The 15,957-nt window shown below is 38.2% G+C and overlaps 1 protein-coding gene across 1 annotated transcript in view; it reads left to right on the top strand.

Moving 5' to 3' along the window:
* Positions 1-15,957, top strand: part of LOC102842777 (multidrug resistance protein 1-like) — a 155,441-nt gene that overhangs the window by 107,800 nt on the left and 31,684 nt on the right. The window contains exons 20-21 of the mRNA XM_006832286.1: positions 9,124-9,327; positions 14,940-15,040. Of these exons, the coding sequence (XP_006832349.1) occupies positions 9,124-9,327; positions 14,940-15,040 (305 nt within the window). The remainder of the gene's footprint in view (positions 1-9,123; positions 9,328-14,939; positions 15,041-15,957) is intronic.

The raw sequence follows: 15,957 nt of genomic DNA, 5'->3' as shown, positions 1-15,957 counted from the left end.
GCAGCCAGAATGTTCCTTGGAGGCCAAGATGGCCAAACTGCATCTCTCATACTTCGGACATATTGTCAGGTGGGACCAGTCACTGGAGAAGGATGTCATGTTTGGTAAGGTGGAGAGTCAGAGAAAAAGAGAAAGATCCCCAACGAGATGGATTGGCCAAGTGGCAGCATCGATGGACTCAAGCGTGACAACAGTAGTGAGGTCTGCCCAGGATCGGGCAGTGTTTTCGTTCTGCTGTGCATAAGGTCACTATGGGTCTGTACCGACTCAATGGCACCTAACAACAACAACAACAAATGTTTACAGCCTTGGAAATCCTATGCAAGGTTGCTATGATGTGGGACTGACTCCAAGGCACAGTGCTGCCACCACCTTCTTTGAGGAGACAGTTTCTTCTCAGTCATATTTTGAGTAACTTCCAACCTGAGTGGCTCACCTTCAGGCACTGTATCTGACAATGCTCTGCTGCTATTCTTAGGATTTTTGTGGCTAACCATTCTAACACTGCTGAAACCTGTTCTCCATGTGTGGCTCAGCTGGTATTTGACATAATGGTGTCATTGGCTTCCAGCATCACAGCAACATACAAGTCACTGCACAGTATGGCAAACTGACAGCCTAGTGGTAGTTGGGAAGTAGGTTGCACAAATTGCACGGTATAACTTTTTCAGTATATTTCATCATTTCTTTTCATCTACCAAAAGTCTAATTTTTGTCTATAAGAGGATTTGTTATCATTACTTAAGGGGTACTAAGTTTCTATTTGTAAAGATGAAAAACTTTTGAAAATGGGTAGTGGTGATAGTTTCGCAGCATGGTCATGGGATTATTCTTAATTTGCACATAATGAAGTCCTGATGTGGTGCTGGAGGATAAGCACTGACTGGTAATCACATGGTCAGCGGTTCAAACACAATACCCACTCCTCAGAAACCCTACAAAGGGTTGCTGTGAGTCGGCACTGATTTGACTGCACTTAATAGCAACAACAATGTCACTAAATCACACTAAAAATTATTAAAAGGGTAAAATTATTGTTATATTTATTCTGCCACAGTATGTTTTTAGATATAGCAATATATGTGTATTTGTATCTGAATATTACTAAAATTTTACTTGCCATAATTTACTTGATAAGATATATATAGAAGGTAGTTTCAAAAGTTTGTGGGAAAATTCCATCTTTTGATTCCTTTTTTTCCATAACCTTTTTGGAGTACCCTCATGCATCAAGGATTTATACATATATCATATACCTAAAAACCTAAATATTGATAGGATGGCACGTCAGTGGGCAATAATATTTAGGTAAAATTTACTTAAAAGAGCAAAATAGTTTTAGTAACAAGACTTGATTATTACTTTTAAAGATTATTTCCAGCTACTGCTTATGTAAAAATATATGGTTTATTGTTGCTTGCCATCAAGTTAATTCCGACTTGTTGCATCCCCATGTGTGCAAAGTAGAATTGCGCTCCATAAGGTTTTCAAGGCTATATATAATCCTTTGAAAGTAAATCACCAGTCCTATTTTCTGGTACCTCTGGTTGGTTACAACTGCCATTCTTTCTGCTAGTAGCAGAGTGCTTAATCTTTTGCACCACCCAGCTATATATGTGTTCAATCATACCAAAAAACCACTGTCGTTGATTCACTTCTGACTTACAGTGATTCTAGAGGACAGAGTAGAACTGCCCCATATGGTTTCCAAGGCTGCAAAATATTGTCTACAGGAGCATTTTAAGTGTGGTGTGGGACTGGTTTCCATCAGTCACCTCCTGTCCTGTTATCTGATCTATTTAACTCTGAATCTCATGGTAGACGTGATGGGGAAGGGAGGCATGTACATTTATGTTCTCATCATCTTTAAACTCTAATGGACCCAAATAAAAGTCAGCATTGGGTGTAAAGTGGAGTTTCAGCACCATAGATACTATGGTTAGTGTTTCATGTTGTTGTTGATGTTAAGTGCCATAGAGTTGGTTACAAATCATAACAACTGTGTATAGCGTTTCCGAGGAGCAGCTGGAGAATTTGAACCAACGATCTTTCAGTTCAAACTGACTTTGTGATCCAGTGCTTATTCTACATTGCCACACCTGGACTCCTAGTGTATAATACCCACAACCAATCAACTTAGATTATACATGAGTCTCGGTGTTCAGTATTTAGTGATCTATTTGGTGTTTGCTGTTGTCATTTGTTTTTATTTATTTATTTTGGATGTTTGTAAGATATTTTAATGGAAAGCTGGGAAGTGTCTGAGTTGCAGCCAGATGCAGACTTGAAACTTAAGCCACACAAATGTTTTAGTAATAAGGCAGGGAGTAGGGATGGAAGAGGTTGTTTGTTATTTTATCAAAGATACTCATTTATTGGTATTTCAATGAAATATGTAAGGGTGAAATCCAGTATAATCTTTTAAAGAATCAAGTTGGCAATATCTATCCAGAATGTAAATGAGTATATACCCCCTAACATAAAAGTCAAATCTATGGATTTAGCATTAGAAATAAAAGATGATGAACACTAAGATTTGTAAGCGTCATTGGATCAGGAACTTACTATGCAGTGATTCATTAAACAAAGAGTTTTTAACCAGCCATTTATGTCCTGTATGACTATGGGTAGATGATTTAATTTTTCTGCCTCCTTGTCTTCATCTATATTGTGGGGGTAAAGGTAATATCTCTTGACATTGTGGTAAAATTAAATGAGATAGTGGGGATAATATGATTATTTTGAGGAAAAGTTGGCTATATTTTTAGTTACCTTATGGAGCTACTAAAACTGTAGCATGAGTATTGTGGTTACTGACCCTTGGTTTTCATTCCTTCTCATATTTCATCACACTTTAGTCTATCTTACAATCTGCCCAGTCCTGGTCTCCTTTCCATCTCAACTCTTGTCTCTCCAACACAAAGCTTTATACTAAAACAGCTCTGAGCTTCAATTCAGTTGATGTGAGTTATACTAGTGTGAGTCAAAATTTATTCATACTCTGGTTATATTAAAATGCCCATCCATGGTTGATGACAACATTAAGCATGTACCTGAAATGATTCTGTCAAATAGACAGGTGATGGTGGATTATGTGGCAAATCATTTGCAAATCAGCCATGGCATGGCTCTGCCTATGAAATAATCCACAACAGACATGGGGTTCAGAAAGTTTGTGCAAGATGAGTACCAAAACTACTCACAGAAGAGCATACACAGAAACATTTGGACATCCAATACTCAAAAGAAAGTAAAAGTTTTTTTTGTGTGTTTTTTTTTTAAATCATTACTGGTGATAAGACATAGATTCATCCATCACTATGAGCCTGAAAGCAAATATCAGAGTATGGGATGGAAACATCCTCAATCACTGACCAAGGACAATTCAAAAGTCAACCATCAGCTGGGAAATTGAAGCCTACAGTTTTCTATGATTCTCAAGGGCCAGTATTGGAACACTATCAGGAAATAGGATCAACAATCAACAGTACTCATTACAGTTCAATGAAGAGATGAAGCCTAAACTTCAGATTAAACTCAGGACTGCGATTCAAGGGAGTTATGATCTTGTATGACAATGCACGGCCACACAACTCTGCCCACTCCTGTTTACACTCTGCACAAACATTTTGAGATATAAAATCATCCTCCCTATAGTCTTCAACTTGCTCCACTGGACTTTCACCTGTTTGGTCCCCTGAAAGCAGCCCTTCAAGGATGAAGATTCACCTCTAATGAAGAAGTGAAGACACCAGTGCATTCTTGACATGCAGCTCTGCCTAAAACATTTTTAAATAAGGAAATACAAAATCTTGTTGACAGATGGACAAAGTGTATTGAAAAGCAAGGAGATTATATCAAAAAGTTATGTTGTACCTTTTCTAAAAAGTTGATTAAAATAAACTCTAGAACCAGAGTACAGATCATTTTTGACTTGCCCTCGTAACTGTGCATGATTTTAATATCTTAACCAACAGAGACCATTCATGTGAAAGATAAATGTATAAAAATTATGCAGGAATCTAATTTTTTCAGATTCCATAAGGATATTTTTTCATTAAAAGAGAAATTCACTCTAGAATTTTCTTGAAGCTGAATTAGATTCTATTTTAGTTAAATATAGAAGCTAAAACATAGCATTCTCTGCCTTTATACCATCCATGAAATAAAATGTGCAAAACCTGTGTAATGAATGCATGTGCATAACTCAAGTCATCTTTTACAAAAGCTTATAAGTATATGTCTGTTATGCATGGATGTTAAACTGACATTTTAATGTTGTTAATCATTAAAATGTTTATTTCCCCATAAAATTGCTTGGAAAGATAGCAGCTTTACAAATAGTAAACAGTGAAAAATGCTTAACTAAAGACTGACTGTTTTCTATCTAGTTGTTTTTTTCACATTAACCCTGATTCTGCTATTTTCAAATGTCATTTTAGTATTACCCTTTATCTATAATGATTAAAGAAAAGCAGTTTATTTAAATTTAAATTGTACAATATAAGCTGACTAGACTGTGTGTCTGTGTGTAGGTGTATTGTATTTATTGTTGTTGGGTGTTTGGTGGGACTTGGGAATACAAGAAGACTGTGGTTGTATGTCTTTCATTTTTTTTTTAAATCCTACAATTTTAGCATTTTACTACACTTAACCTAGATTAAAGTGTAAAATCATACAAAACTACTTAAAGAGAGCTTTTATATAGAGCCCCATAACGTTGTTATTGTTGTCCTTAATTGCCATCCAGTTAGTTTCGACTTACCACAACCCTATATAGGGTTTCAAAGGAACTGCTGGTGGGTTTGAGTCGCTGACCTGATGGCTAACAGTCCAACACTAGCCCTTCAACGCCACACCAGGATTCCAGAACACCAAGTCGTATTTAATTACAGATAATGGCGCTGTGGGTTAATGCACCAGACTGCAAAGCCGTTTGTACTGCAAGGTCGGCAGTTCAAGCTCACCAGCTGCTCCTTGGAAATCCTATACAGGGTCGCCATGGGTCAGAATTGACTCGACGGCACTTAACAACAACAACAATCGGTTTCTATCGTGCTTCTATACAGACTTCTATACTATGTTGTGTTGTTAAGTGTCACCTAGTTGGTTCCTACTCATAGCAACACTGAATAGGGTTTCCAAGAAGCCGCTGGTGTGTTTGAACTGCCAACCTTATGATTAAATCGACCTTCCAGTCCAGTGCTTTAACCCACAGTGCCACACAATTTTGTTGTGGTTGTTTTTCAAGTGTCATTGTTATTAAAGTGTTACTAAAGTGCTTTTGAGTTGATTTCAACTCATGTTGTTGTTGTTGTTATTGTTGTTGTTGTTGTTAAGTGCCTTCGAGTCAGAGCCAACCCATAGCGACCCTGTACAGGGTTTCCGAGGGTGTAAATCCTTACGGGAGTAGAAAGCCTCATCTTTCTCCCGTGGAGTGGCTGGTAGTTTCGAACCACTGACCTTAAGGTTCGCAGCCCGATTCGTAACCACTACGCTACCAGAGCTGTTATTGTTAGGTGCCATCAAATCAGTACCTACTCACAGCAACCCTAAGCACACACACACACAAAAAAACGCTGCCTGGTCCTGTGTCAACCTCACAATCATTGCTATATTTGAGCCCATGGCTACTGCCAATGTACTAATCCATCTAATTGGGGGTCTTCTTCTTTTTCTCTGACTCTGCATTTTACCAAACATAATCTCGTTGTCCAGGTCCCGCCTGACAATATGTCCAGAGTACGATAGATGAAGTCTGGTCATCCTGGCTTCAACTGAGCACTCTGACTGTACTTCTTCCAACAAAAATTGGTTTGTTCTTTTGGCAGTGTATGGTACTCTTAATATTCTCCTCCAACACCATAACTCAAATACATGAATTCTTATACAGTCTTCCTTATTCATTGTCAAATTTTTACATGACTATGAGGTTATTGAAAATACCATGGCTGGGGTCAGGTGTACCTTAGTCCTCAAATTGACATCTTTGCTCTTCAACACTTTAAATAGTTCTTGTGCAGAGATTTGCCTAATTCAATATGTCATTTGATTTCTTGACTGCTGCTTCCGTAAGTGTTGATGGTTGATCCAAGCAAACATGAAGTCTTTGGCAACATCAATCTTTTAAAAATTTATAATGATGTTATTTATTGGTCCAGTGGTGAGGATTTTTGTTTTCTTTACATTGATATGCAACCCAAACCAAAGGCTGTGGTCTTTGATCTTCATCAATAAATATTTTAAGTCCTCTTCACTTTCAGCAAGTGAGGTTGTATCATTTGCATATCACCGGCTGTTAATGAGTTTTCCAATATCCTGATGCCACGTTTTCCTTTATATAATCCAGCTTCTTGAATTATTTGCTCAGCATACAATTGAATAAATATGGTGAAAGAATATAACCCTGGCGCCTTTCCTAATTTTAAACCATTTGCTGTTCCCTTGTCTGTTCAAACAACTGCCTCTTGGTCTACGTACAGTTTTCATATGAGCACAATTAAGTGTTTCAGAATACTCATTCTCCACAATGCTGTCCATAGCTTGTCATGATCCACAAAATCAAAAGCCCTTGTATAGTCAATAAAGCACAGGCAAACATCTTTCTGATATTCTCTGCTTTAGCCAAGATCCATCGGACATCAGCAGTTTTATCCCTCGTTCCATGCCTTCTTCTGAATCTGGCTTGAAACTGTGGAAGTTCTCTGTCAGTGTACAGTTGCAGCAATTTTTAAGTTATCTTTAGGAAAATTTGGCTTACATGAGATATTAATGATATTGTCTGATGATTTTCACATTCTTTTGAGTCACCTCTCTTTGGAATGGACACAAATATGGATCTCTTCCAGTCAGTTGGTCAGGTGGTTGTCTTCCAAATTTCTTGGCAGAGATGAGTGAGTGCTTCCAGTGCTGCATCAGTTTGTAGAAAGATTTCAATTTGTATTCCATCAATTCCCAGAGTCTTGTTCTTTGCCAATACCTTCAAGGCACCTTGGATTTTGATCATATGCTACCTCTTGAAATGGCTGACCATCTACCATCTCTTTCTGGTACAATGGCACTGTGTTTTCCTTCCATCTTCTCTTGATGCTTTCTGCATCATTCAATACTTTGCCCATAGAATCCTTCAGTATTTCAAGCTGAGGCTTAAATCTTTTGTTCAGTTACTTCAGCTTAAGGAGTGCTGAGCCTGTTCTTCCCTTTTGCACATTTTGTTATAATATTTGACTTTGTCTTCTTGAGCTGCCTTTTGAAATTTTCTATTCAACTCTTTGACCTCCTTATTTCCTCTATTTGCTTTAACATCTCTATGCAGGAGAGCAAGTTTTAGAGTCTCTTATGACATCCATTTTGGTCTGTTCATTCCTTCTTGTCTTCTTAATGACCTTGTGGTTTCTTCTTGTGTGATGGTCATGTGGCATCCCACAACTCGTTTGGTCTTCAGTCTGCTGTGTTTAATGCATCACATCTGTTCTTCAGATGAGCTCTACATTCAAATGGGATATGTTTTGGCTCTTGTGCACTTGATTTAATTTTCTTCACCTTCAGCCTGAATTTGCATATGAGCAGTTGATGGTCTGTTTCACAGTCTGCCACTGGCTTGTTTGGGCTGATGATATGGAAAATTTCCAACATCTCTTGCCACAGTTGTACTCAGTTTTATTTCTGTATTTCTGTACACTAAACATGTATATAGTCATCTTTTATGTTGTTTACAAAAGGTATCTCCAATGAAGGAATCATTGGTTTTGCAAAATTCTGTCATGTGATCTCCAGCATTATTTTTGTCACCAGTAACATATTTCCCAACTAATGATCCCTCCTCTTTGTTTGCAACCTTTGTATTCTGATTGCCAGTAATTACCCATACATCTTGATTACATGTTTGATCAATTTCAGATTGAAGAAGTTGATAGAATTCTTCAATTTCATCTTCACTAGATTTGGTGGTTGGTGCTTAATTTGAATAATAGTGGTATTAACTGGTCTTCCTTGTAGGCATATGGATATTATCCTATCACAGGCAGCTTTGTACTTTAAAACAAATCTTGATATGTTCTTTTTGATGATTAATGTGACGCCATTCCCCCTCAATTTGTTTTTCTCGGCATAGTAAACTATGTGATTGTCAGATTCAAGATGGCCAATGCCAGTCCACTTCAGCTCACTAACACCTAGGATATCTATGGTTATGGGTTCCATTTCATTTTTTATAATTTCCAACTGTCCTAGATTCATACTTCGTACATTCTGTGTTCCGATTATCAATGAATGTTTAAAGCTGTTTCTTTTCATTTTGAATTGTGCCCCGTCATCAATGACAGTCCTAAAGGCTTTGCTCCATTTGCATCATCATGGTCAACTCTACTTTGAGGATGCAGCTCTCCCCCAGCTGTAATTTAAGTGCCTTCCAAACGGAGGGCCTCATCTTTTGGCACTATATCTGACAATAGTCTGGTGCTCTTCATCATGTTTCAGTTTTCAGTATTCTGGTGCTGACAGTGTTTCACTGTTTTCATAAGGTTTTCAGTGACTAAATATTTGGAAGTAGTCTGTATCTCTTTCTTCCCAGTCTCTTTGCCTGGAAGCTCAGCTGAAAGCTTTCCACTGTCAGTGACCCTGCTGATATTTAAAATTCTCGTGGCATAGCTTCCAGAAGCACAGCAATACCTAAGCCACCACAGTATGATGGACTGGACAGACAAGTGGTGTTTTAGGATTTTCAAGTCTGAAAATCTTTGTGGGAGCAGAAAGCCACATCTTGCTCACAGAGTGGCTTGTGGGCACAAACAGGCAAACTTCTGGTTCATAGTTCAGTGCTTATCCTACAGAAGCCCCCCACTGAACTAAAAGACAGTTCATTTGGGCTTTACTGTATTGGACTTCAAGGGAAAATAAATAAAATGTAATGTTTACTCAGTAGAGAGTATTTTAAAACTATGTGAATTGTTTAATTTTGAGGAATAAATCAAAGTATATAATTATAAATGTATCTAAGCAAAATTACTTTTTGGAAAGGGAAAAAAAAGCTTGCTCTGTTTTGTAAGGAGCTGTAATAAGATTCCTTGTAAAGCTAGCTGATTTTTTTTTTCTTAAAAATATATTTGATTATTCCGATTATAGGCAACAGGTTCAAGACTGGGTGCCATAATACAAAATACAACCTGTATGGGCCTGTCCGTTATCATTGCTTTCGTATATGGATGGGAGATGACACTCTTGATTCTGATTATTGCTCCAGTCCTTGCTTTGACTGGAATTATTGAAACTGCAGCAATGACTGGATTTGCCAACAAGGATAAACAAGAACTTAAACGTGCTGGAAAGGTAATATGCAAACCATTATTATCATACCCATTGTAAGAGAAAAAATAATCAAAGCTCCCATCTTTATATGTTACCTTCATTCCTTAGAAATCTGGAGAGAGAGAGTCGCATATATATACTACAAGGCATACAGACCAGGTTGGGATGATATGCAGATGTGTTTCAACAATATGGCACCATGGTTTAGAGTACGGAATCTAGTTAGATTGGCTGAGTTAGAATGCAGATTTTATCATTAGTATATGTGTGATATTTAAACTTTTGGGGATTTCAACTTCCTCATTTGTAAAGTAGAAATAATAATAACATCCGCCTACAGATTTTTGTTAGGAATAAGAAAAATGCTTTAATTATTATATGCAAAACACTTATAATAATATCTGGAAGACAATAAAAACAAAAATACCTGTTGCTGTCAAGTCAATGTTGCTGTCAAGTCAGGATGACTCTATGTGTTACAAAGTAGAACTCTTCTACAAAGTTTCCTTGCCTATAATCTTATAAAAGCAGATTGCCTTTCTTCCGCCATGCCACAAGGTGGGTTCAAATCACCATTCTTTAGGTTAGTGTTGTTGTTAGGGGCCATCAAGTCAGTTCTGACTCATAGTAACTCTGTATAGGGTTTCCAAGGAGCAGCTGGTGGGTTTGAACTGCTGAGCTTGTGATTCACAGTCCTTTGCTGATCCTAAAGGGCCACTAGAGCATAAACCATTCATGCCAACTTTGGAAGACAGTTGTTGTTAAGTGCTGTTGGAGTTGGTTCCAACTCATAGCGACCCTGTAAAGGGCTCCAAGTAGCATCCCATGGGTTTGAACCACCAATCTTGTAGTTAGTAGTCCAGTGCTTATCCTAGAGTGTCACATCAGGACTTATCGTAAAGACAGTTGTTGTTGTTAAGTACCATCGTGTAGGTTCTGACTCAAATAGGGTTTCTGAGGAGCAACTGATGGGCTTGAACTGCCGATTTTGTGGCTCGAAATTCAGTGCTGACTGTATAGTGCCACGCCAGGAACCCCCCTATGGCCATGCTCTGTAACCATGCTCCCTTTAAGTACTGCCAAGCATACAAATTTGTCCCACTCTATCACACAGTCCACTCTGCCAGGCTGGAAACAAAAAATGAATTCACGAAGTTTCTCTTTCAAGCCAACATATGTTCTCATGCCCAAGAAATTCATTCTAAGCCAAAAATCTTTCCTCCATTTTGAGTTCATATGATTGCTCATTTTCTTTGGAAACATGTCATAATGGAGAAGCATTAATTCTATTGAATAAATACCTTTTTTAAATTCATAAACATCAACTTGAGAAATGACTCTATCTTTTAAAGAAACTTTAGCCACATTGGGTTTGAGAACCAAAGTACACTTAACCTAAACCATGGTCAATCGCATCATATGTATGGGAAAGTTGGATAGTGAATATGGAATATCAAGAAGAATTGATTCACTGGAATTATGGTGTTGGTGAGGAATACTGCAAATACCATGGACTACCAGAAGAACAAATATATCTGCCTTGGAAGAAATACAACCAGAATGCCCTTTACAAACAAAGATGGTGAGACTTCACGTCATGTACATGGGTGATTCAAAAAGTATCTTCACTCTGTTATATTTAAATGCCCGTCCATGTATGCACCTGATGGCAACATTGAGTGTGCATGTGAAATGATTCTGTTGAATAGATGAGTGACAGTGGATTATGTGACAAATCATTTGCAAATCAGCTTGGTTCTGCCTCTGAAATAATCCACAACAGACATGGGTTTCAAAAAGTTTGTGTAAAGGTTACCAAAACAACTCATGGAAAAGCACACACAGAAGCACTTGAACATTTGCAAACAAAATTTGGACCAATACTTGAAGGAAATTGAAAGCTTCTTTAAAAGAAAAAAATCATTACTCATGATGAGACATGAATTCATCATTATGAGCCTGAGAGTGAATGGCAGAGTATAGAATGGAAACATCTTCAATCACCAACCAAAAAAAAATGTTCAAAAGTCAACCATCAGATGGAAAATGAATGTTTACAGTGTTCTGGGATTCTCAAGGGCCAGTATTGGAACACTACGGGGGTGGAGGGGTGGGGAGAGGCGGCTAGAAGGATCAACAATCAACAGTGCTCATTAGAGTGCGATATTCACTGAAGAGCTGAAGCCTAAATTCAGAGGGCTGTTATTCAAGGGAACTTGCATGACAATGCATGCCCACACATCTCTGCCCACACTGTTGACACTCTGCAAAAGCTTCCTTTTGAGGTGTTAAAGCATCCTCCCTATAGTCCTGATCTTGTTCCTTCAGACTTTCACCTGTTTGGTCCCCTGAAAGCAGCCCTTTGGAATGAAGATTCACCTATAATGAAGACGTGAAGACAGTAGTGCATTCATGGCTCATAACTCAGCCTAAAACCTTTTTAAATAAGGGAATATGAAAGTTTATTGACAGAAGGAGAAAGCGTATTGAAAAGCAAGGCGATCCTAAAGGGCCACTAGAGCATAAACCATTCATGCCGACTTTGGAAGACAGTTGTTGTTAAGTGCTGATGAAGTTGGTTCCAACTCATGTAAAGGGCTCCAAGTAGCATCCGGTGGGTTTGAACCATCCATCTTGTAGTTAGCAGTCCAGTGCTTATCATAGAGTTGAAAAATGATGTATTTGTCTTTTCTAAAAGTTGATTGATAGATTCTTCAGCCACAGTGCAGATAATTTCTGACTCACCCTCATAATTTGGACATGTTATCAGGAGGGACCAGTCCCTGGAACAGGACATGGTGCTAGGTAAAATAGAGGTTCAGTGAAAAAGGATGAGCCCAGAGAGATGGATTAAAATAGAGGATCAGTGAAAAAGGATGAGCCCAGTTAGATGGATTGACACAGTGACTGCAACAGTGGGCTTAAACAGAACAATTGTGAGGATGGCACAGGGCTGGGCAGCATCTCATTCAGTTCTGTGTAGGGTCTCTATGAGTCAGAACCAACTAGACAGCATCTTATAACAACAAGCTACATTACTAAAGTATTCCTGAGTCCTTGGTTGTGATCTGCATGTGTGTGCTAGAATAAAATAATTATCTGATTCTCTCTGCTATATTCCTTCGGAGTTGTCATTTATAGGAAAACTCCTTTTCAAGACTGCATGTGAACATAATGTTCCCTTGTGTTTGATTCCCCAGCCTATGGAACAATTTAAACTGAAAAGATTTGAAAGGGTTTAAACTTAGACCCATTTCCAAAAGGAAATGGTTAATGTTCAACCGTTTCAAGAGGTAGCATATGATCAAGAGCCAATGATACTGAAGGAGGAAGTCCAAGGTACATTGAAGGAATTGGCAAAGAGAAAGGCACCAGGAATTTATGGAACAAAAATTGAAATATTTCAAGAAAGTGAGGAGGCACAGGAGGCACTCACTCATCTCTGCCAAGAAATTTGGAAGACAACTATCTGGCCGACTGATTGGAAGAGATCGTATTTGCCCATTCCAAAGAGATCGTATTTGCCCATTCCACCTGAATGTGGAAATCATCGGACAATCTCTTTGATATACTTGCAAGTAAAGTTTTACTAAAGGTAATACAGAAAAGGCTGCAAGCTTGCATTGACAGAGAACTTCCAGAGGTTCAAGCTGGGTTCAGAAGAGGCCGTGGAATGAGGGATATCATTGCTAATGTCTGATGGACCTTGGCTGAAAGCAGAGAATGTTAGAAAGATGTTTACCTCTGCTTTATTGACTACGCAAAGGCTTTCGATTGTGTGGATTATGACAAGCTATGGACAACATTGCCAAGTATGAGTATTCCAGATCACTTAATTGTGCTCATGAGGAATCTGTACATGGACCAAGAGGCAGTTGTTCTAACAGAACATGGGTACACTGAATGTTTTAAAATTAAGAAAGTTGTGCGACAAGGTTGTATTCTTTCACCATACTTATTTAACCTGTATGCGGAGCAAATAATCCGAGAAGCTGGATTATATGAAGAAAAACGTGGCATCAGATTTGAAGGAAGACTCATTAACAACCTGTGATATGCAGATGATACAAGCTTGCTTGCTGAAAGTGAAAAGGACTTAAAATATTTACTGATGAAGATCAAAGAGCAATCCTTTGGTGTGGATTACATCTCGATGTCAAGAAAACAAAAATCCTCACCACTGGACCAATAAACAACATTCTTATCAATGGAGAAAAGATTGAAGTTGTCAAGAACTTCATTCTTCTTGGATCAACTGTCAACACTCAAGGAAGCAGCAGTCAAGAAATCAAATGACGTATTGCATTAGGCAAATCTGATGCACAAGACACTTTAAAGTGTTGACGAGCAAAGATGTCAGCTTGAGGACTAAGGTACACTTGACCCAAGCCATGGTATTTTCAATAACCTCAAATGCATGCAAAAGTTGGGCAGTGAATAAGGAAGACCATAGAAGAATTGATGCTTTTGAGTTATGGTGTTAGAGGAGAATATTGAAAGTGCCATGGGCTGCCAAAAGAACCAATAGATCTGTTTTGGAAGATGTACAACCAGAGTGCTCCCTGGAGGCCAAGATGGACAACCTTCGTCTCTCATACTTCAGATGTATTGTCAGGAAGGACCAGTCAGTGGAGAAGGATATCATGTTTGGTAAGGTGGAGGATCAGAGTAAAAGAGGAAGACCCCTAACAAGATGGATTGGCCAAGTGGCAGCATCGATGGACTCAAGCGTGGCAACAGTAGTGAGGTTGGCCCAGGATCGGGCAGTGTTTCATTCTGCTGTGCATAAAGTCACTATGGGTCGGTACCGACTCACTGGCACCTAACAACAACAAAACTTAGATTGGTTGACTAAATATTTTCAAAATAAATCTACTTTGTGTCTATTATCTTAAAAGAAGTCCCCGGGTGGTGCAAATGGTTTCCATTTGTCTACTAACCTGAATGTTGGTGGTTTGAATCGCTCCAGCAGCTCCACTGAAGAAAAGCCTGGCCATCTGCTTCTATAAAGGTTGGTGTTAGGGTTCACGGAGTTGATCTCAACTCATAACAACACAATATGATAAAGTCAAGTGTTACCTTGGGTTTTCTAGGCTGTACTCTTTACAGAAGCAAATCACCAGGTCTTTCACCCATAAAGCCACTGTGTGGGTTGAAATGACCAGTCTTTTAATGAATACATGATCTCTTACTTATTCATTGTACCACCAGGATTCTTTCCTAAGAATACAGCCAAGGAAAACCTTATGGAGTAGTTCTCGCTCACATATGGGTTTGCCAAGAGCTAGAACTGACTTGATGGCAGTGGCTTGTTTTATATGGTGTGTTAATCTTTTTTTTTTTTTTTTTTTATGATGAGAAGACTTTCCAACACCTTTTATTTTTTTAATGTTTTATTGTGAGTTTTGTAATAGTTTACATGGGAGAACATTAGCTTTACATTGCTATGTTATCTTGAAGTGATATTTTCCTGTTTTATCTGGAGGAAACAAAAAAGAAGTTAAATGTCCTTGTCAAGGAGACATATCGACTTGATGTACTTAACATGTCCCCAGTGTAACTGGAATCCATAATCAGAGAAAGTTTAACCGTTACTAATTTCATTTCTACATTTTATTGTCTTCTTTTATAAGATAGCAACTGAAGCTGTGGAGAATATACGTACTGTAGTGTCGTTAACAAGAGAAAAAGCCTTTGAGCGAACGTATGATAAGATGCTTCAGACTCAACACAGGTGATTGCAGATTCATATTGATTCCATTGATCTAGATTTTCCTCATAAAGGCAGTATCCCTATGTGGTACCAGAGCTTTGCCTGCCACGAAATTGGCTCCAGAATCTTTCTTAGTAAGGGTGTATCATAATTTCTCATCACTTCACCAAGAAACAGCTCAACAAGGAATTAAGAGAAAGCACAGTTTAAATAAATGTTTTGGTCCTCCCACATTATCATTAACTGTCTATTGTAACTTGTATACGTTTTCCCTATTTTTCTGAAACAAGACTGAGGAAATTACATACTCAGGAGAAAAACATAATGTTCTCCTGCTCTTTACATTAAATTCCTCACATAGTTCATGTTTTAAAACAAATGTACACATAATACAAGTGTTCGTGCCTTTTTATTTTAAATCAGTATTTCTTACCACATTTGCTTAGTGGTGTTATCTGTATTACTTTGTGTTCTTTTGTACTAATGCTCATGGTCAGCACGACGTATTTAACGTCCATGACTTATTCTATGAGTGAGTGCAAAACTAGAATAGAGAATGTTTCTAAACAACTTGAAACCAAATCTATCAAACTTGTTTGTTAAGCTGCCCTTTCACAAACTTTGTTCAACTTGGTCTTTAGATACAAGTTTGTTATGCTTGACTTTGGAATCTATTTTATAGATTTTATAGATAATTCTGTGTATTTCAAGCTGGGCTGTTAACTGCAAGGTTAGTAGTTCAAATCTACCAGCTGCTCCGCAGGAGAAAGATGAGACATAATGCTGCCATTAAAATTTACAACCTCGAAAATCCTATACAGGGTCTTGACGGCCCATAACAATAACAACATGTTGTTGTCAAGTTCTGTCGAGTTGATTCCGACCCATAGCGACCCTGTATAGGGTTTCCAAGGAGCTTGAACTGCCGACTTTGCATT

This window comes from Chrysochloris asiatica, unplaced genomic scaffold (assembly GCF_000296735.1).
Source record: "Chrysochloris asiatica unplaced genomic scaffold, ChrAsi1.0 scaffold00006, whole genome shotgun sequence".
Taxonomy (NCBI): Eukaryota; Metazoa; Chordata; class Mammalia; order Afrosoricida; family Chrysochloridae; genus Chrysochloris; species Chrysochloris asiatica.
The sequence above is the reverse complement of the archived record's forward strand: the minus strand, read 5'-3'. Positions and strand labels throughout refer to the sequence as shown.